This window comes from Danio aesculapii, chromosome 18 (genome assembly GCF_903798145.1).
Source record: "Danio aesculapii chromosome 18, fDanAes4.1, whole genome shotgun sequence".
Taxonomy (NCBI): Eukaryota; Metazoa; Chordata; class Actinopteri; order Cypriniformes; family Danionidae; genus Danio; species Danio aesculapii.
Window position 1 is genome coordinate 5,413,906 of NC_079452.1, and position 22,127 is coordinate 5,436,032.

Genomic DNA, 22,127 nt, shown 5'->3' on the forward strand with positions numbered 1-22,127 from the left:
AGAATAAGCACAACCCTTTTAGACCTTGTGCCGTGGCACAAAGCATATTTTTCTGCCCTTAACATAGCAAAAATGGATTCGAACATGCCCTTAATGCTTTTGCGACCTGGACTTTAGACTTTGTGCCTAGATTGTTAAAATAGAGCCCTAGATGGTTGATGGTGTGATCTATTTCAGTTCTTTAAAATAGCAATGCGCCAATGATTAACAAACCTATATTTTAGACCAGCATGCCCATAAGTCCAATAATTAGAATAATTGGTGAGAGAAAAAGGTAAAAACACTTCACAGTGAACAGCTGAAAAAGTGGCAGTAAATAAGCAAAAAATAACAAAAGGAAATGAGGCACAGGTGATACTGATCAGAGAGGATTCAGTGAGCTCATGAGAAAGACCTCATATGGTGCCTTGGGGAAGGTGCTTTTTTCCTGTACAGAAAAGCTGTGTTACATTGAAGTTATAGGAGTAGACAAGGACAATAGTGTGAAAAATGCACACTATTGAAAAACGCTTCCTCGTGAAAAACGCTTCCTCGTGAGATCAGACTGGAAAATCTGGCAAATACAATGAGATATGTGTGGCAAAATAAGCTCATATAGGAAAATATGAATAATTAGTCATAACTTGTCCATATATAATTATGTGTATATAGATTAGTTATATTTAGTAACGTGATGTAAACGAATTAAGTTTAAAATTCAAGTTAGTTTGTCCAGTGAAAATTTAGTAATGATTGTATTAATTCTCAGATTTTTATTCTTAATCAGATGCTTAAACTCTGAAAAATTGAAATTGTTAAAGTGACTTTGATGCAAGCAGTAACTTTAACAGGCTTAATACTCATGTGAAATGTGCAGAAGTGTTTTAAGCTTAAGAGACAGACAATGTCTGAACTAACAAATAAATACAATCAAGCATGCCTTCAAACGGTTAAAGAAGATGAATGAAACTAAAATGTAGCATGAATATACAATGAAAAATGAATAAGCAAAATACAAATCAGTTTAACCACCTGAAAAATCATCACACCTTTTCAGAGGTGCAAGTCTACAAGCTTAAACTAAACCATTGTTTAGTTAAAGGCATGATAGTTGCATGTCTCAGCTAGCTAAAATAAATGAGATAGCCAAAATAAAGTTATTTTGGAATTCTACAATTTTCTAAAAAAAAAGACATTGCACTCACACTACAAGTGTACCGCGGCAAAGCCCAACCAAACCACGCTCTGGCACACCTCTTCCAACCAGGCCAGGGCCGGCCAACTGAACTGGGCTTGATTCGGAGCACTCACACTTCGTCGCCTTGGAATTATAAGGTTCTATCTGCATTCTAAATTATTTTAAGATATCGAGCTTCAAAGCTTTTGAATTCCATATAGCAATGTGTGTGTAACAGTTCTCTTTCATACATTAACATGACAGAGACCCTAAACGTACTCTAAATGTAAATTATCACATTTTTTTTCGTGTTCAAATCAAGCATACAAGACTGTGCTAAATATTGTATCCTGTGCAGCTGTTAATTTTTTGTAATCAATATGGTAATATTTATTGAATTGTATGTTTTATATGAACTATTGAATTATATTTATTGAATAATAGTCATTCATTTTCTTTTTGGCTTAGTCCCTTTATTAACCTGGGGTTGGCACAGTGGAATGAACCGCCTTATTAAATTATATATCCCATAAATTAAATTAGGTTAAGTTAAATTAAAGTTATTAAATTAAGTTATTTGCCCTTCAAGTCCTAATATAAAATATAAGACTTTAAAAGAAAACACACAATGAGCAAATGAGTTGTTTAATAAAGTTTAATAAACACTGGAAATGTTTCACTGACTATATATACACAAATAAAAATATTTCACATTTAATATATTTGTTTTTTTAATAACAGTTTCTTTTTCAACAATGCAAAATTTAACATTTCATCTTAATGTCAAAAAATGCTTCTAAATCATCACATTTACACACATCTTTTCAGTTTCAGATTTCTTCTCAAATTTGTGTGGTGCGGCATTATTTAGTCGACTCTTATTTTGTGTTTCTTCCTGATCTTTCTCGCTGTCTATGGAGCAGTCTGGCGAAATGACAAAGAAAGCTGATTCTGATTGGTTCTCGTGCGTACATTCGAAATGCTGATTGGCTCACAGAAAGAACCTTAGAGAGCCAAGCTAGAGCTCAACTTTAAAAACCTATTTTGTTTTTGAATAAAAAGTCTTAAAATGTAAACAACTTATAAAAAATCACATAATGTAAATGAGTTGTCATTTAAAATTAATATGTGAATAACATTTTGTCAAAAATTTCAGATAGAACCTTATAATTCTAAGGTGAAGAGGAACCGGGAATGGGGGTCAAACATGGTACAGATAGCCTAGTGTGAGTACACTCTATGAATTAATATAGAAAATCCTGTCTCTCTCTGTCTTTCCATGGCCCTTTTTTTAGAGTTTGGATGCAATCTCACATTCTTTAGGGCAATAAATGTTGATCTCGATAAATCTACAGTATATATCACCTTTAAATACAAGGCTATGGGTAAATACAGGAAGAAAATATCTAAAACAAAACAGCAATAGAGCAAAAAAGAACAGCTAAACATGATAAGACAGTGTCTTGAACTACTGAAAAAAATATATGTCTTATATGTGCAAATTTTGTCTTGTTTTTAAGCACCCTACATAATAGATAACATTAAGGCTCACAAATTGGTACAAACACCCCAACATTGAAAGGTTTATTCATTCTAAATGCTATAAAAGAAGTCGCAAATGGGCAATGTTTTATGTCTTTCAAATATGAACACAATTTGGCAAAATCTTCTTAGTGCACCTTTATTGTGGTGTTAGATGGTCATTTATTCATTCATTTATTTTATTTTCGGCTTAGTCCCTTTATTAATCTGGGGTCGCCACAGCGGAATGAACTGCCAACACTTATCCAGCACATGTTTTACGCAGCGGATGTCCTTCCAGCTGCAACCCATCTCTGGGAAACATCAATACATCTTATTCACACTCATACACTACTGACAATTTAGCCTACCCAATTCACCTGTACCGCATGTCTTTGGACTGTGGGGGAAACCGGAGCACCCGGAGGAAACCCACGAGAACACGGGGAGGACAAACTCCACACAGAAACGCCAAATAACCCAGCCGAGGCTCGAACCAGCGACCTTCTTGATGTGAGGCACTGCGCCACTGCGTCGCCATGGTCATATCTAAAATATTTATTTATTTATTTATTTGTTTATCTTTTATAGTTATCCTCTGAAAGTCATTATATAATTTGAGCACTCCTGGTTTATGGCTGTTTCATTGCATCTTTAATGGCCTCTAAGGCCCTTTATACATTTTTAAAAACTGCTGATGACACTTATTGTAACTTTTACATCTTCAGTGATCTCTTAAAGTTTAGTGTGTTATTTTGGGCGATTTTGTCTATGGAAGTGCTGACCTCTCTTTTACTGTGATCTGCTATCGGACCGGCTCATAGCTCTGATGTGGGACTCAGAATGATGAAATCTGATGAAGTTGCCTAAACAGCATATTAATCTTTGTGCTTATGAAGAGTATTTCTTACCAGCTCCCAGATGATTTTTCTCAGAGAAGCGTTTTTCTTCCTGGGAAGATCTTACAAATCCGTCTTTTAGATGGGTTTGTATTTCCATTAGAAAAATTGCATTTCATAGTGTACCGCATGTCATCCATCATACCAGAGCTGCATATCTTGTTGACAATTTGAACTGATATAAAAAAATCTAAAGGTAAATGTTCTAAATGAGAAAAGAAATCTCATTAAACAGCAGCTTTGTATTGATGCTCTTATTTCTGTCACAATGTCTTCACTTTTACATGCTGTTTTTGCAGTTTTCTTAATAATAAAAAAGGTTACATATAGGCCTTACACACTTAATTAGACAGTTGTCATTGTACACATGCAGATGTATTTGTAGAATTTGAGGTTACTGTTTCAAATGCATTTTTCCCCTCTATGTGTGATCAGACCCTCTCAGGTGAGTCACCCCACACATCGCAGCAGACAGTCTCTAAACAGTCCCAGTCCTGGAGGAACAGAGATGGATCTTCTGGTCATGAGAGAAAGACCCAGAAAGGGGATCCGAAACAGTGGCTATGATGTGAGTGTTCTTCATAAAAAAGCATTAGCAACAAAAAGATGCCAGCAGCAGTTGTAGATTTGGCTAAAACCATTCGCCAGGTTATGTAACACTGAAAATAATATTGTTTTGTTGTTATTGGGTGAAGTTGAAAATGGGTTGTTATATGCTTGGTGGTTTTTATTTAATTTGCTGTTACCGTTTGCTACTTTACTGGATTTGTTGGTGTGCCAGAAATCATTTTGCAATAATTAAATAAATATATGTTCCACGTTTGTCACTATGGAAACAAAAGCACAGAGTTTCAATTGCTGATAGGACTGAAGAATAAAACTGACTAGTTTTCTGTTACTTATTTGTGACTTTTGATCAAAAAACCTGTCTTATGATGAACAAGAATATTTTTGGCAATAGTCATTTATGGGTCGAAATTATCATTTTTTAATGTTAAAAATGATCAGAATATTAAGTAAAGATCTTGTTCCATTAAGATATTATGTAAATGTCCTACAATGCATATCAAAATATATTTGATTATTAATATGTATCTCTAAGAACTTGATTTAGACAACTTTAAAGATAATTTTCTCAGTATTTTCATTAGTTTGAACCTTCCGATTCCACATTTTCACAAACAGCAGTTGCAAATCTGCTAAATATGGCCCTATCCTAACAAATTGGGATGGGAATTATTATTATTATTATTATAGGAAAGTAGATTCTGACAGAAAGTGAATGAGAGGAATTTTATAAAGAGAGGATTTAATTGGATCAGAAAAGATCTGCGAGTTGTAACTCAGGATGCATCTTAGTTGCACTACATGTTGGCACACTGACAACTAGGCCAGTGGATCCCAAAGTGGGGGTCGCATTCACAGCAGATCTTTCAGTCCATAATATTGTAGTAATATTAACGTACTATAAACTTAGTAACTTAGAAATCATTGTGACTAAAGTATGTCTTTAAAAACTGAAAGAGTACTGCTGACGATACGAACTAACTTTGCCATCTGAATAAACAAAGACCACTGATCGCTTACTTACCAAATCTGTAGAGACAGGACCCTCAACACCAATTGGAGCCGTGTCTTTATTAAAAGGAGACCAGCTGCAAATCAGGATTTCACCCTTTCCAGATGCGAAAAGCTCTCGAGTAAAAATGTTCCTTACAAACATTTCTGTGGCGTGCCGCGTGCACTATAATCCACACGTGAGTCCAGCTGCACTCTCATAGCGGGGAAATGAAAACAAAACCTTTAACACTGACGACCTGTGCCTCCAAAAAATTCTTCTTCTTCCCCTTGTTTTGGCAACACAACGTGGCGTCTCTCTGCCGTCTGAACACTGTAACAGTGTTCACTGTAACAACAAAACAACAACATGCAAATAACCACCTGCGACCCCTGGGGTGTTTACGTTATGATACCAACAAAGTAATAACTTCAGTTGCATCATTATTCAACAGACTTCAACAGAGTGTAAAAATCTTGATAGTTCTGTGGGTCTCATTTGGGAGTTTCGTTGGCTGTGTTTTGGGTCATTGTCTTGTTGAAATGTCCACCCTGGTTTCATCTTCATCATCCTGGTAATGTAGATGTTGGACTGAAGCCGCAAATATTAATTTACAATGACAAAGGGTAGAGGATTTTTGAATAACAATCATATAGATTTCAACTGCTGTCCGGGCTTTCACTGCCTTTCTACACCTCCCTTTCTTCATGTGTACGTTTGTCATTTTATTACACATAAATTAATTTGTAAACTAATTAGATTTGTTTTCTGATAAAAATGTTGATGTGTTATATGTATGTATGTGTTGTTAGACTGTTGCACTTTTTGTGTTGTCAATATGCTTGTATGTTTATACCACCTCAAAGGATAATGGAGGTCACGAGTCACTGGAATTGTTAATTTGGGCGTCGTGGTCTGAAAAGAACCTCTGCATAGGCTATCAGTGCCAACATAAAATGATTGTTTATTCAGTTTTCAAATATTACATAAATCTAAAAAAAAAAAAAAAATACAAATAAAAAAATAAAAATTGACACATATGACATGATCTGTGGTCCAGGCTCATATTTTATAAAATATTTTACATTTTAAACAAACAAAAAATACTTATATGAAGAATAAAAAAGAATGAAGCTTCAGTGTAACACTATCAAAACAGACTAAGCATTAAACATGCAGTTGTGTCCCAGATCTCATTAACTGAAATTCACTGTATGCTGACTGTGTGCACCTCTCAGCGATTGTAAACATGCTGACTCCTTTTATTTGAAATAGAGCTTCCCCATTTTCAGCATAGAAAGTAATTATCTACAGAATAAGTGGAACATTGATCTCTTTAAGCATAAAAAAAGCCAAATAGTCTTTATCACTGTCCATATGCTATCAGTTCTACTCTTGTAGATTTGGCACCTGCAGTATTATCCCTGTACTTAATATGCAGTCTGGTTTTGTTTGACAAATAGCTTCAGTTCTATTGATTGCAGTGGGAAATCCGTTGGCTATATTATTGAACATCATTGTAATGATGTGATGTGATGTGCTGTGCTGCACTTGATCTCCTCAGTGGAGATCTAGAATTTATACAGGGGTTGACCTCTGCTATTTTGGGGGTCCACACAAATACACTGTACTCATACAGTGTAAATAATAGATTAAGAAATAAGTTAGTGCCAGTTAAAAAGTAGACTATATCTGTTATCGCAGTACATGAGCTGGCTAACCTATTGCAGCGAAATATGCATGTACTGTAGCTTAGATGGGATATGGCACACACTGGTGTGTTAGCATTACAACTTTGTGCAAGTCTTTAGTGATATTTTGTACATGATAAAATGCAAAAATAAAAATAATATTAATACAAAATATTGCAAAAGGCTTTTTCACAGGAGACATATGCATTATACAGGGTTTAATAGGCAAAACATAAATACATAAATATATATATATATATATATATATATATATATATATATATATATATATATATATATATATATATGTATGTGTGTGTGTGTGTGTGTGTATATAAACACACTGTTAAACAAATCTGTTAATTAACAGAGATGTTGATCTCTGTTTTTTCTACTTTTAATTTTAAAAATTCAACTCTACAGTTCAACAAAGGGACTTTTATTAACATTTTATTAGTTTAAAATAATATAATGTATAAGAAATAATATATAAATAACAGAATCTGTGAAATAACAGAGAATGTACTGGTAGCATGTTACAAGGATTTTGCACCATAAAATTAACACCAACCCAGATGAAATATCACTTTAAAAGTGTTCATAAATGTCACTTTTTACAACCTTTAAGGTTAAAAGTTGTCAGAAGAAAGACTAATGTCTCATAATGTGATTCAAAAGCAAAAAAACATGAATCACAAAATACAGAAAACTGTTAATTTACAGATATTTTATAGTGCATATTTGAGACATATTGAGGCATATTTGGTTTAAACATGGCATAATGCATTAATAAAGTACCATGCTATACAGTAGAAAGGCCAAATTTAGTTTTAACTTTAGAAAAAAATGCAGGCAAGCAGAACCCATGAAAGCAACAAAATAATAATAGTTTCTCAAAAAAATATGTATTTTCCATTAAATTGTTGAATCTAGTTAGGCCAGTGGACTGACACTATGAGACTAAATTCCACAGGCCTACCACATTAATAAAACAAAACATTAGCTATACATCAAAGTACAAGAACGGTAGATTTTTGCCCTGCAGATTTCACTCTGCATGTAAACACATCAACCTGCTTTCTGTCGGCCTATTATAGGTGCATATACTGTAGTAATGTACTGTATTCTCATGTGATGATGATGAAGCCTTTATTTGTCACATACACTTTTACTCCTCAGCACTACACAACCATGACAAATCTATCTTCATTCATTCACTTATTTTCTTTTCGGCTTAGTGCCTTTATTAATCCGGGGTCACCACAGCGGAATTTTCCGCCAACTTATCCAGCACACGTTTTACACAGCGGATGCCATTCCAGCTGCAACCCATCTCTGGGAAACATCCATACACACTCATTCACACGCATACACTACGGACAATTTAGCCTACCCAATTCACCTGTACCACGTCTTTGGACTGTGGGGGAAACTCGGAGGAAACCCTCGCAAACGCAGGGAGAACATGCAAACTCCACACAGAAATGCCAACTGACCCAGCCGGGGCTCGAACCAACCTTCTTGCGACAGCACTACCTACTGCGCCACTGCATTACCCAAAACTATCTTGTACATTGCTATTTCTTTTTTACATCATTGGCATGTAAGAGATACAGTAATGTTTATACATGTATTGTTAAGCATTTAGACATGCAATGTATTGAAAGACCTTGTTTTTGAAAGATACGATTCATGTGTGTAATAAATGTACATAATTATGTATTTATGTTCATTCATTGATTCGTTGATGCATTGATTGAATAATTGATTGATTGATTCATTCATTAATTTATTTAATTATTGTTGTTGTGTTTCTTTATCCTTGGCCATGGCATTTGTTACCATAAGTATCTTATTTTGTCTTCCTGCATTGTTCTACACTGCAATGCATGTTTTAAATGTATTAATAATGTTCTTGTCTTTTTTTCCCAGTGTGTATTTGGATACTCTTACCTTTGCCAGAATTGACTACTCTTTCATCATATTGGCAGGATCTTGGTATCAAAGATGAGCTCAAAATAGACACTGAGATTTCTGTCTAGTTTGTTTTCTTTGTCCTCTAAACCTGATATTCTGTTCGTTTTATTGTGTTTCAGCATTTTGGATTTTTAGATGTTTTGAAAAAAGTGTACAGCTAGAATTCCTTCACTATTTATTGACCCATGTTTTTCTACATTTAATTAAAAAAAATGTTTTAGAAACAATTAAAGTGGACAAATATGCATTCATCAATTCTTAACTAATAAACACATATTCATATGTTAATGTCCAGTATTACTCAGAGGAACTTAACCATTAATCAATGATTACTGCATCAGGAACTCATAAAGAGTCTTTAGGATTAACAGATTAAGTAATATATTAATTGCCATTTATTAAACATGCCATACTTAATTCTTTATAAATATGCTTTATATACATTGTTTTTAGGTTTTATTTGAAAAAATGTAGTGTTGCATTTCATTTTAAGTGTCTACTTTACAAAAGAAATACATTCTTTGTGAATGTATTCTGTATTTGTTGTGAGGGCACGTGAACCGAACAATGACCGTGACCGTGATTGTTACATCCCTAGTGCTTCACTATATTCACTACTATATGCAGCAACATGAGAACTATCTCTTAAGTTTGAGGTCCAATTCTCACCATTGACTATTTCCTCTTTAAGAGAATATTACTATACTAATAGGGACAGTTTATCAGTCCAGTAGCCGCTAATGATTTGTAATTTATTTGTTGTGGTAAATGACTTATTGTTAAGTAATATGTGCTTTTGGTTTTGACATTCATACTTAGTTTGAGTATGTATCTCAGTTTCTAGACATCTACATTGAGTGACTTGTTTACAGCTTGGAAATATGTCTGATTGAAACAGGCATATGTCTGATTGATGGATTGACAGACAGCTGTTGTGGCATGATGTAATAACATTCGTGTTTAGTTTAGAGAAAACACAATGGCTGTCAGTAATTTATATTACGTTGCATAAATAATTTTGTGGAGGCCATCTTTTAAACAATTGCTTTATTACATATTTACATATGTATTTATATTTACATATTTATGACATATTACCCAAGAAATAAGGGTAATATAAGGGTAATATAAGGGACTAATACATGATGAGATATTTAATTAACAGCAATTCATTTATTATTTAAAGAAAACTTAATTTAACCATTAATTTACTCACCCTCATGCCATCCAATATGTAGGTGATACCCCCCCCCCCCCCCGTATCATATTAAAGTAGAGAAAATAATAATAATAATAATAAAAGAATAATGTAGAGACTAAGTAAAAATAATACCTCTTGATATTGACATATACATTTGGATATACTTAAGCAAAACAATTGATTGTATAAAAAACTGAAGATTTGTGTTTAACTCTTAAATTTGAATCCCAAGGGATACAGTTTCAGCTGTAAATCTTTTTTAATGTTGTACTGAATACAAAAGGAGCTAAAATAGACTGCACAATTGACCAGCTGAAAGCAGGTCTAAAGTCTGGTGCAGATTGCATTATTGTGTTCCTTAAATGCATACACATTGCTTAATACACACAATATTAGTGCAGCAATACACAAATATCTTTACAAAAGGATTAATAAAGATTAAAAGATTACAATAATTATTATTTTCTACATAATATAAAACCACTGCCTTCATGCCTTCTTCATCTCGGGGGGCTTTTTTCAGTTTATTCATGAAACAAATCTTTGCGCTTAACAGACGAATCGGGGGGCTTTTTTCAGTTTATTCATGAAACAAATCTTTGCGCTTGGCTAGTGGATATCTTCAGTGGAGTGCATACAACACCATTTCCTTATATAATCAAAGTAAAGGAGTAAAGTAAAGAGTAAAAGAAAATTAAAGAAAAAGAGGCTGAATGGAGGAGGCTCGTTCTTTATCCTCACTCTGCAGATGCTCTGGGGTGCGTTTCCCAAACAATGACGTAACTCGCGGCTCAACCATCATAGTACGATGTACCGTTTGTGAAAAGAACAATGTAGTGACGAGTGTTTCCAAAACCCGTAGTTTCTCTGTCGCAGATCCATCGTTTAAACCACGTTTGTTATAAACGTAAAACGCCGATAATGATGCTCTAAACGGGGTGGTAACAACTTCTTTTAAAAAGAACCCCATAATTTATAGGGCCAATGTTTCCTTTACAAATATTTTTGAGAACATATATATTCTATTCTAAATGAACATAAAATCACTTACAAAAGCTAACACGTATTGTAATCTCATGCTTTTTTTTTTTTTGTTTTCACAAACTTTGGAGACGTAACATAAATTCTGCTTTTAAATAATGGGTCACCTATGGCTTTCATCATGAGCCATGGTTGTGTTTAAAATGACATCAATGTTTTCAAAGTGCAGTGTGAATGGAGCGCAATTGTAAACATGAAGATCGCTAAAACTGAACTGTAAAAATACTTTGAAAGCAAATTACACCTAAGAGAGATGACTTTAATGCTTTAAAAAAAAAATCATACCAAGTTTAAATGTTAGAATGTTCTAAATGAATAGGGCATAGGGGAGATAACTCTGAATAGAACACAACCAGGAACTATGTTTCCAACTACAGCTCCAGAGGTGTAGTTGCAAGCATAGAAATTTGCGACTAAGTATGCCAATGTTCGTTGGAACACCGGATTTGGGAAACGGCAAATCAACGAACTATGTTTGTAACAACATAACTTGCGACCTTAGTTGGCTAACGATGGTTTTTGGAAACGCACCCATGTTTTACTGTTTTCTCGCTAGTGAAGTGTTCAGTTTTTCTACAAAGTCCACCATGTACATAGCAAATACACCATAGCGCGATGCAACTGACTCTTAAAGGGAATAGGAGATGAAACTCTGGATTGGTTTAGTGCACGTTATCCTCAAAACACACCCATAACTCATTAAGAGAATAAGCACAACACTGTTACACCATGCTGCGTGGCACAGAGCATATTTTTGTGTACTCAGACATGCCCTTAATGCGTTTGCGCCATGCACTTTAGACTTTGCACCTAGATCGTTAAAATAGAGCACTAAATGTTAATTTTTGGGTGAGCTATATTTTAATCTAATGATTATAAAAGCTCTTTATTAGTTTCTGATGCATTATTTATTAATGAGTGGTTTATTAATGAATTTAGTTCTTCATGAGTTATACATTAATTCATTGTTTAACATTAGTTAAGCCTTTAAATTGCGCTCAAAGAAAATAAACAACCAATTTTTTTGGTTAAATTGTGTTCTGACACCACTCTATTTTTGAGTATTTTTTTTTATTGATAACCCATGGACAAAAGATCAACCAGGCAGTTATGATACCTATTTAAGGATTAATATATCTTCAGCAACCAAGTTTTAATTTTCAGGCAAGCCAATCAATTACAACACTCCCATAAAACAATGGCATTAGAGAATTTAGGACCCAAGTTTTTATCTACAATAGTAAAACATAAGATTCTAGAACTTTCTTGTCTCAATTACTTAAATGAATGCATTTTATGGTAAACAACAACATGTGTATTTGTAATTATGGACCACAAAACCATATGTTATAATCATATTATATATCAATCAAATCTTAATAGGATTTCTGTTGATGTATGGTTTGTTAGGTCAGGATAATATTTGCCCAAGGTCTATTTGAAAGGGGGCTCAAAAAGACTGAGGGCTCAAAAAATCTAAATACTGATAAAATCGCCTTTAAAGTTGTCCAAATAAAGTTCTTAGCTATGCATATTTCTAATTTCCCCAAAATTACGTTTTGATTTAATTTACTGTAGGAAATTTACAAAATGTTTTTGATGGAAGATGATCTTTACTGTAACATGAGCAACAGAGATTTCTTTTTAGGTCAACAATTCCTTTCATTCTAATGTGAGCATCACAGTAATCAGTTTTTTTTTTTGTGTGCTTCAGACTGAACCAGAGATTATTGAAGAGACTGATGTGGACCGACTGGGGGGCCGGCATTATTTTGGCTGTGGTCGACAAATCAAAGGTCAATCTGAGACGTCGACGCTGAGCTCTCAGCCTTCAATAGATGAGGTTCGTCAGCAGATGCATCTCTTGCTAGAAGAAGCCTTTAGTTTGGCTTCAGCAGGTCACTCCACCTCCAGCAGACACCATCACCATCACTCGCATCTTCAGCATCCGCCGCTGGGACCCTATGGTTTGGGTCCAGTCATCCCATACTCAGAGGTGGTGACTAGTGCACCGGGCACCACGAGTCAAGGACAGGGAGGCCTGCAGTGGGTGCCAGCCTATAGACCAGACCCTTACCAGTGCAGTTTGGGCAAACAGGTACAGTTATGTCAGCAAAGTCTTATTAAAATAACCCCATGTATTTGAAAAGTAATTGCTTTAAATTAAAATTTAATTCACATTTATTTGTAAAGTTCTATTCACAATAATTACTGCTCCAAAGCAGCAATGCAAAAAGTGCGTTATTACATTAAAATACATTCATTTTCTTTTCGACTTAGTCTCTTTACTAATCTGGGGTCACCACAGCGCAATGAACCGCCAACTTGTCCACCATATGTTTTATGCAGCGGATGCCCTTTCAGCTGCAACCCATCACTGGGAAACACCTATACACTCTCATTCACACACAAACACTACGGACAATTTAGCTTATCCAACTCACCTGTACCGCATGTTTTTGGACTTGTGGGGAAAACCGGAGCACCCGGAGGAAACCCACGCGAACATGGAGAGAACATGTAAACTCCACACAGAAATGCCAACTGACCCAGCCGGGGCTCAAACCAGCAACCTTCTTGCTGTGAGGCGAACGTGCTTCCCACTGCGCCACCGTGCTGCTTTTACATTAAAATTAAAATCGAAAATGTAAGAAGTGAGTAGGGCGCACAGCTATCAAGTGTATACATAGTTAAGTAAATAATAGTGGAAGTCAAAATAATGGAAAACAAATAAAATGAATAATGCTAAAGTCAAACATTTTGTGTTTTATGTTCAACAGGTCTATAAGAAAAACGTTATAGCAACATTGCAAAATAGCTTTGCTTTTATTATTAGGTTTTTGCTGCTTAATATATATATATATATATATATATATATATATATATATATATATATATATATATATATATATATATATATATATATTTATAATCTGTTTATTTTATGTTTGATCTATTTATCGGCATTTCCAACATTGATAATAATAAGAATTGTTTCTTGAGCACCAAACAACATCATGTAACACTCAATACGATAGTAATATCATCACAGTATATATCATGAAACAGAAAATAGAAAAGAGTTACATTTTACAGTATTACTGTATTCAATGTATTTCTAAACAATGCCTGCGGTGAGTATAAATTACTTATTTTAAAACCATAAAAAATTATTATTCCAAACATCACCTGTGTATAAATTCATGTAAATATATCAATTGAACTGTGAATTGTTTTGCTTTTGTCTATTTTTGTCAATTTTTTTTAATTGATTCTGAGTGATTAGTCAAAAAGGTCTGAATTATTGTGGCAACTTTGTGTGTTCCGAAATCTAAATTGTTCAGATGTGTGTATACAAATATAAACTGCTACCTTGCTTGCTTACATATCAATTGTTCATTATTCCTGTGATTATAGTTGAAATCAAAATTATTAGCCATCCTGTGAATTTGTAAAAAAAAAAAAAAAAACAATGTTGTGCTATTACAGTGTATATCAGACACGTAGCCATCCTAGTAAATAGGGGGGTTCTTTTTTTCTCAAAAAGTGGACCTTTTTGCAGTTATTTGACTCATTTTCTATTTTAATTATGAGATTAAAATACTGCATTTTAAGCACATTTTTTTGCTGGATTAGCTTGTTGGATGGTCACACTTTTTGATTTAAAACGTAAAAACATTGTAAAGATTTAGAATAAAGAATATAAAGTGGCTACTTTATGTTATATCACCAGGGGTAAAATGGGATTCTGTTAAAGTTCTCAATTTAGAACTGCGGCCTATTGTCATTTATTAGGCAAACAAATATCTGGCCAGCACATTCAACTTTCCTCAGTCTCAGAATTCGGCCATTTGAATAAGAAAAAATAAACATTATAATAATGTAGAGCTTCACGATTTTTCTAGCTTCTCTTGTAAAAAAAAAGTTCATTTGAAAATTTATGGATAACATCAATAGCCTAATAAGTATTAAAATAGGCTGCTTTTGGGGCTTCACAATTTTTTATTGGCCATTAACTTACAATGACATTACAGTCAAAATAGGACAAATTAACTCATGTGTGGGACAAATACTGGACCTTTGTCAGTGGGGGAGTGGCTCTTTCGAACCACCCGAACCCCCCCTGGCTACGGGCCAGTATATACTGTCATCGTCGCAAAGACATATGTTTAAAAAAAGATGTTAATATCTCCATTAAACAGCACATGGCACATATATATATATAAAAAAGACAATATCACAGGAGGACTAATAATGTTGTCTTCAATTGTATTTCATATATCATAAGAGCATGTAATATTTGTGAATACTAATATGGAACTAATTTCTGGAATAGGCATTCAGGTTTACTCAGCTTCCTGAAATGGCTCTTGGGTCTCCTCCACCCCCTGTCCCACCAAGAACAGGTCCTCCACCTGAATCCTCACTGCGACGGTCAGAAATTTATACACATCTTGTTTTAATAGCTTTTCCCCCAATCATTTATTCACTCTCATTAACTGCATGACATTACAAATCCAAATTACTTACTTGTCTTTAAATGCATTAAACACTAAGTCCACATACAAAAATGTTAAAGTGGATAAGTTGGCAAGCTCTAAAAATCTCCATTATGCATTAAAGCACCAATAAAGGAGTCGATATGCACAAAATGTTATATCTTATTAATGTGTTTGGGATATATTTGACATGTTATTTGTGGATATTGAAGCATAGAATCTCATAATGCTAAATTTATGTCCTTTATAACCATTTGGATTGTACCAAATTTGATTTAAAAATTAAATATTGCTTTGTTCCTCATATAATGGTACTCTTTGGAATCAGAGGGTTTCATTTATACATTCATTCATACTTTAATTGTGCTAATTTTCCTTTTTTTGTGGAGCTTAATAGTAACAACATTCACTTTATTTGATTTTATATGCAAGAGTGATGAACTCAACTGAAATAACATGAGAGCAAGTAAATAATGTATTCATAAATTATCTAAAAGACTATAACTAAATCAAAAGCTCATGCATAGTGAGGTAAACTTGTCCTAGTCAAGTTTATTATCATCCTGTGTATTTTAAAATATATTTTTATGTAACTGTCATGTTTATTTTCTGAAGACTCCAAACAGACTTTGTTAGTGAATCAATACTGTCATCTGGTGGTGAAATCATGTCAATGCATGCGTGACTTTGTTGCCATGGTCTTTAGGTCATCTTCTGATCTTGGTCCAAAGGCTCTCTGCTCTGAGTCATCAGTGTCGAGTCAGCATGACAGCGTCCCCTACATGCCAAACAGCAGAGCACCACTCCCACCTGTCACCACTGAGCCCATTCCCAACCACTCAGGTTAGTCTGTACGATCACATGGCGATGCGAGTGCATGTCTATGTGCTCTATTTATTTCTGTAATGAATTTATATTCTTTATTTCTGGTTTGCAAACAACACAATAATGAATTCAGTTGGTTGATTGATTGGTTGATCGATTGATTGATTGATTGATTGATTGATTGATTGATTGATTGATTGATTGATTGCATATTCAGGGGTCCAATCTGTGTGTGTAGTATCTAAGACAGTAACCTTTTTTTCCCCTGCAAAAGCAACAAATATATGGCTAGAGATGTGGCTAGAGTAACTACCAACTTACCTAACTGATTGTTGCCATTCTTTTCCATTATATGACAAGCAGCCAAAAGTAGACCAAAGTAATGTTACTCGTTTGGATCACTGACTTTTATGGACTTTTTTAATAATAAAAAATATGCTGCAATACACGTATTGCAACTTTTTTTTATTATTAAAAAAAGGCCATAAAAGTAAGTGATTCAAACAATCCAAATGAATCAGTGATTCAAACGATGCAGTCATGTAAAATTTACAATAAAGGATCATTGCTGTTGTTGTTTTTTTTCAATTTATGTTTTTCTATTTCAGAATGTTGTGTTTATTATAATGATCTTGCTTGTTTATGAAGTTTGTGATATTTACTTGTAGCTTATTATTAAGAATTGTTTATACATATTCTTTTTACAACACAGAATAACCCATTTTGGTAACATTTTATTTTGATGGTCCCTATTGCACAATTTGTTGACTAAAAGCTGCTGTGCAATTACATGCCAATTACTTCTCATTTGAGTATTAGTAGTCTGTCTGCTTACTATCTGCTGATAATGCTCCATTAACAGACATTTAACTGACTATAATAAGCTTTGCAAGTACATGTCAACTTACACTAACCCTAACCCCAACCTAACAGTCTACTTAATCTATTGAATTAGTTGGCATGTAGATGCAATGTAACCTAAATTCAACAAAATGCATTTAAGGGACTATCAAAATAAAGTGATACCCAGATTTTTGCTTCCCCAAAATGTTATTTACACATTTTATTTTAGAAATGTTTTAATGAAAGGCTTTTCATTGAAACATTTGTAAAATAAAACGTGTAAATAACATTTTAATAATCTGAAGAACATTTATCCCTATAAATAACCCTATTCTAGGTTTTATTAGAACAATATATGCTGAAATTTCAATAAGAACTTAATTTTTTAATGATTAGTCATTTTCACATTTCACCCAATGGTGAAAAAACAAACAAACTAAATCTAATGTATTTAAAGAAAATTATTGATCATTGTTTGACTGCATGTTTAATAAAACCCAGAAAAAAATACATGAGTGCATCATTTAGATAAATCAATGAACCACAATGCTAAGAAATTTGATGTAACAAACACAAAAGGTATATTTACCTCAAAGAAGAAACTGGATGGAATTTACATTTACTTTTAGCAGATTTTTTCATCCAAAGCAACCTACAAATGAGCAAAACAAAAGCAATCAATTCAAGTGTAATAAACATATTTTTTTAAACTGTATTTCAGTGTTTCAGGAATGTAATTTTGGAAAAAAACAGTAAAATAGTCATATTAACCTTACACCGGAAGTTTATCGTTGCTGAAAAGCACTAGCTGTGCACATAGCCCATTGCATTCATTGAAAACATCTCAGGAATCTACACTGAAGGATGGAACAAACCAGTAACTAAAGATTAGAATCTAAAACACACATTTTGATTCATTTTTTTATTTTTATTATTTTTTTTCTACTTTTATTTAAGGCTTACAGTGCAGATATAATTAGAAACACTAATTATATATATTTTTGGTAAACACTACAGTAAGTCTCTCATATAATATATCTACTAAAAGACAGACAATGTTACTTTACAAGCTGTATTGTACACAAATCATCTACACATTTGCATATGTTTCAGTATTATGACTGAAATTAATATTCATTTATTTTCTTTTCGGCTTAGTCCCTTTATTAACCCGGGGTCACCACAGCGGAATGAACCGCCAACTTATCCAGTACATGTTTTATGCATCCCTGTAAAACATCCAAACACACTCATACACTACGGACAATTTCGCCTACCCACTTCACCAGTGCCATATGTCTTTGGACTCTAGCACCTAGAGGAAACCTACGCGAATGTTGGGAGAACATGCAAACTCCACACAGAAACGCCAACTGACCCAGCCGAGGCTCGAATCAGCGACCTTCTTGCTATGAGGCGATAGCACTACCTACTGTGCCACTGCATCTCCTGAAATGAATATAAAATGGAATAAATATACTGTGTATTTGCACATTGCATAAGTAGAAAAAAGCCATTTTCTGTAGATTCTGTGGGTGCAGATTTTATGTGCCCTACGTATAAGACTTTGGAAGTCAGGGAAGTCCTGGGAAAAGTTATGTTAAAGCTGTTATGCAATTAAAAAAGTTCTTAAGTTTTTAACATACCCTAAACTCTTATCCTTGTTTTGTCCCACAGGAAATCCCATGACAGCAGTGTACGCCATCCCAGCCACCCGTCCGGGATACACAGGATATTTCATTTCCACACCACCCTCCTCCTATCACAGCCCTTCCTGGATGTCTTACCCACCTGAACCCGAGGATGTGCCTCCTCAGTGGGCCGAATCAGTAAGAACGCATTCATCACACCATCCAACCTCTATCAGGTGTCCAATTCTGCTTCACAAACTAGGTTGCATCCCAACACCTCAATGTTACAATGCATGTATCATTAAAACAATTGAATGCGGTGTAAACCTCATGGACTGCAACCAAAGGAAGCAGAACTGGTCTGTCACATGTGCCTCTATCCACCTTTTTTTCCCACAAGTGATGACTGTGTTTCTAATTATGGGCTTAGAGAACTTCAATTCAAATGGACTAAAACAAATGACTTCAAATAAAAAGACAGTGTTAGAAATATTCCACATACATACAGTTCTCAGCATAAACAAGTGACCCTTTTGAAAACAATCAGTTTTATCTGTTTCTCAGTGAATATTTAAACAAAACTGTTTTATTGAACAGCAATATTATTCATTATTATTTTTGAAAATTAAATAGAGTCTGTTCAATTGGCATCTTTATCAATAGAAAGATAATACATTGAAATTCAAATGAGTTATTGCAAAAACACTGGTGTCCCGGGGGAAAATCCTCCTGCCTACACCGACAACAGTTCATCAAACTGGGCTCGGCTCAGTCAAAAGCACCACTGAAAGCTTCCATCATCCAGGTATAGTTTCTGCTGGAGTTTATGAGCTCACAGAGCTGGGTGCACCTCTAAAAGGATCTAGCGGATTCAGACACTGCACCAAACGAATCTGCTCTGTTTAATCTGCTCAGCCTTCAAAAAGCACATAAACACAATTAATTTCTCAATACAATCCATATTAGCCATTTAGCAATGAAGCTACAATCATCGGGCAGACAGAAGCCCTGCCCATGTCGCGAATGAAGCGAGTAAACTCAAATGTTTATGTGTCTATTTACACGTGAATAGCATGGATTATCCACGCATTCCGTGTCTGGTGTGAACACAGCATTAGTGAATTGTGTTGCTATACATCTTAGTGAATGGGCAACATATAGGGCATCTTAAATACCTTATGTTGCTTCATGTTATGGACATGTAAGCCTACTTCCATTTAAAATAGTATAAGCAAAAAAGTATAAGCCATAACACAATGACACCAAACTCCTAAACCATTTCATTCAGAGCAGTTTCAATGTAAATAAACAACACTGAGTTAAAACAATCATTAAAATGGTACAAAAAAGAAGATTACAAACTATAGAATAACCAACAATAGAAACTTTTTAAGGGTTATTCATGGTCTGTTGAAAGTAATTTATTCATTCTAATAGGTTACCTACTAATTTTGGACAGATGAACTGTCCATAACCATAACCATAAGTCACACAAAGCATCATGGGATACAGGAAAAAGGTGGATACATGTTCTGAATTTGTGCGACCTATTGTCAGATCATGTGACCTGCCCTTGGGCGTAAGATTCGTCTTTTTGGATTGTCCTTCTTATCCCTGTTTGTGTGCCTGCATTCACACAGTGTCTTTTTGCAGAACCAGAGTCATTTAGAAACCATTTGCTGAACTGAATTTATCGCTGACGTTGAGTGGAAACAACAAATTCATGGGGTAGTTGAGCACATTTCTTCAAATGAACACTTCTCTTCTTTTCTTTCTTTCCTCTGTCATAAGCAGGGTTGTGTGCCATTCAGAGTCGAGCTGTGAATACCTTTAAAATTCCTGATTTTGAACTGAAATATAATTAAAATGGCTGAAATATATATGTATATGAGCAATATCACATGAGTAGCAGTGTGATATGGCTGTCTATCGGCACTGATGGGAGGTGTGCGTTGGCTGGAGGCCACAGCCCGAGTGCCTTAGTGTCTCACCAGTGATGATATACAGCCATATCGCACTGCTACTTGTGTAATAGTGCGTTTATACAACAGTTCAACACCATAATCGTGTGTGTATAACAAATAAAATCAAACACAAAGTCTCAGAAAACCTTTTGTAACCTTTTTGCCACCAGTTCACAAACGTCACTTTAGAGCTAGTATTTGAATTATTATTTAGCTTAATGTCTAAAATGATGACAAAATAGGTGATTTTGCTGACATTCTAAGATTATAAGTTTGAGCGGCATGAAATGCCATCAGTCTAGAGAGATTGCAAGGTTGCAATTGGGAGATCACAATAATTAAAATAGACTAAGCAAAGCAAACACTACCAGTTTCTATGGTATAAATACACCACTACAAAATATAAAAGAGAGAGAGATTGACTTAGAATGTCACTTGCCTGATTTATAATAATTTGTTCAGCTGTAGTTTGAAACTTGCGTTAAGAAAACGCAGAGATTTTCTCCCTATAAGGACTTACTGTATTATGCAATCTCTGTTGCCATCTTGTGGCGGACATCAACCGTCTTTGCTCTGCTCAGTATGACAGGCTGATGGCAGCCAACCCACTAAATCGCAGAAATTATACAAATTTATTTGAAATAGGCACTATCCTTATAAATAAACTGCATCGATGCAATCTAAACAACTACATTCTCAACTTAAAAAAAGCCTCAAAAGTACATTATGTTGTCCAACAGTTGCAATATTTGTCAAACTGTAAAGTGTTCCCTGCTTGTCGCTGTATGTGAGCGGAGTAATACACAAGAATGAAGGGTGAGGATGCTGTTTGAGTGCTGTCATTTGCAGAATATCGCACAGCTATCAGCCAATCAGATTCAAGAACCAGACATATGTACAATGTAACAATGTACATGTAACAACAATGTAACATGAATTTAAGTTATTAAAAAGAATGTTAAATTATAAACCTAACATATTCTTAATCTATAACTACAGGTAGTACAATTGCATCAGTCTATTAAGGTATAATTACATTAATACACTGCATTAAAAGAAATGTAACAAGAATTGTATGCAATTTTTACATCAATAACTTAAATACCAAAGAGTAAATAACTTTTAAAATAAAAAGAATAGTTTGTCTTTCTAATACTAAAACAAGCTGCATATTGTAAGCTACATCCAATAATAATACAAATATTATTACAAAATTGTACTTTTATAACAACCAAATAATAATTAGAACTGTATTTATCCATGGTGACAGAAATTGTTCAGTAAACTGTTGTACATAAAACAACAAGATATCTGAATGCTG

The 22,127-nt window shown here is 34.2% G+C and overlaps 1 protein-coding gene across 2 annotated transcripts in view; it reads left to right on the forward strand.

Moving 5' to 3' along the window:
* kiaa1549lb (KIAA1549-like b) overlaps positions 1 to 22,127 on the forward strand; it is a 142,577-nt gene that overhangs the window by 115,357 nt on the left and 5,093 nt on the right. The window contains exons 17-22 of one of the 2 annotated variants that reach the window (XM_056478796.1): positions 4,012 to 4,144; positions 12,759 to 13,142; positions 15,381 to 15,478; positions 16,250 to 16,386; positions 18,889 to 19,040; positions 20,496 to 20,570. In XM_056478796.1, coding sequence (XP_056334771.1) covers positions 4,012 to 4,144; positions 12,759 to 13,142; positions 15,381 to 15,478; positions 16,250 to 16,386; positions 18,889 to 19,040; positions 20,496 to 20,525 — 934 coding nt within the window. In that variant the 3' untranslated portion in view covers positions 20,526 to 20,570. The remainder of the gene's footprint in view (positions 1 to 4,011; positions 4,145 to 12,758; positions 13,143 to 15,380; positions 15,479 to 16,249; positions 16,387 to 18,888; positions 19,041 to 20,495; positions 20,571 to 22,127) is intronic. The other variant, XM_056478795.1, reaches the window with a different exon arrangement.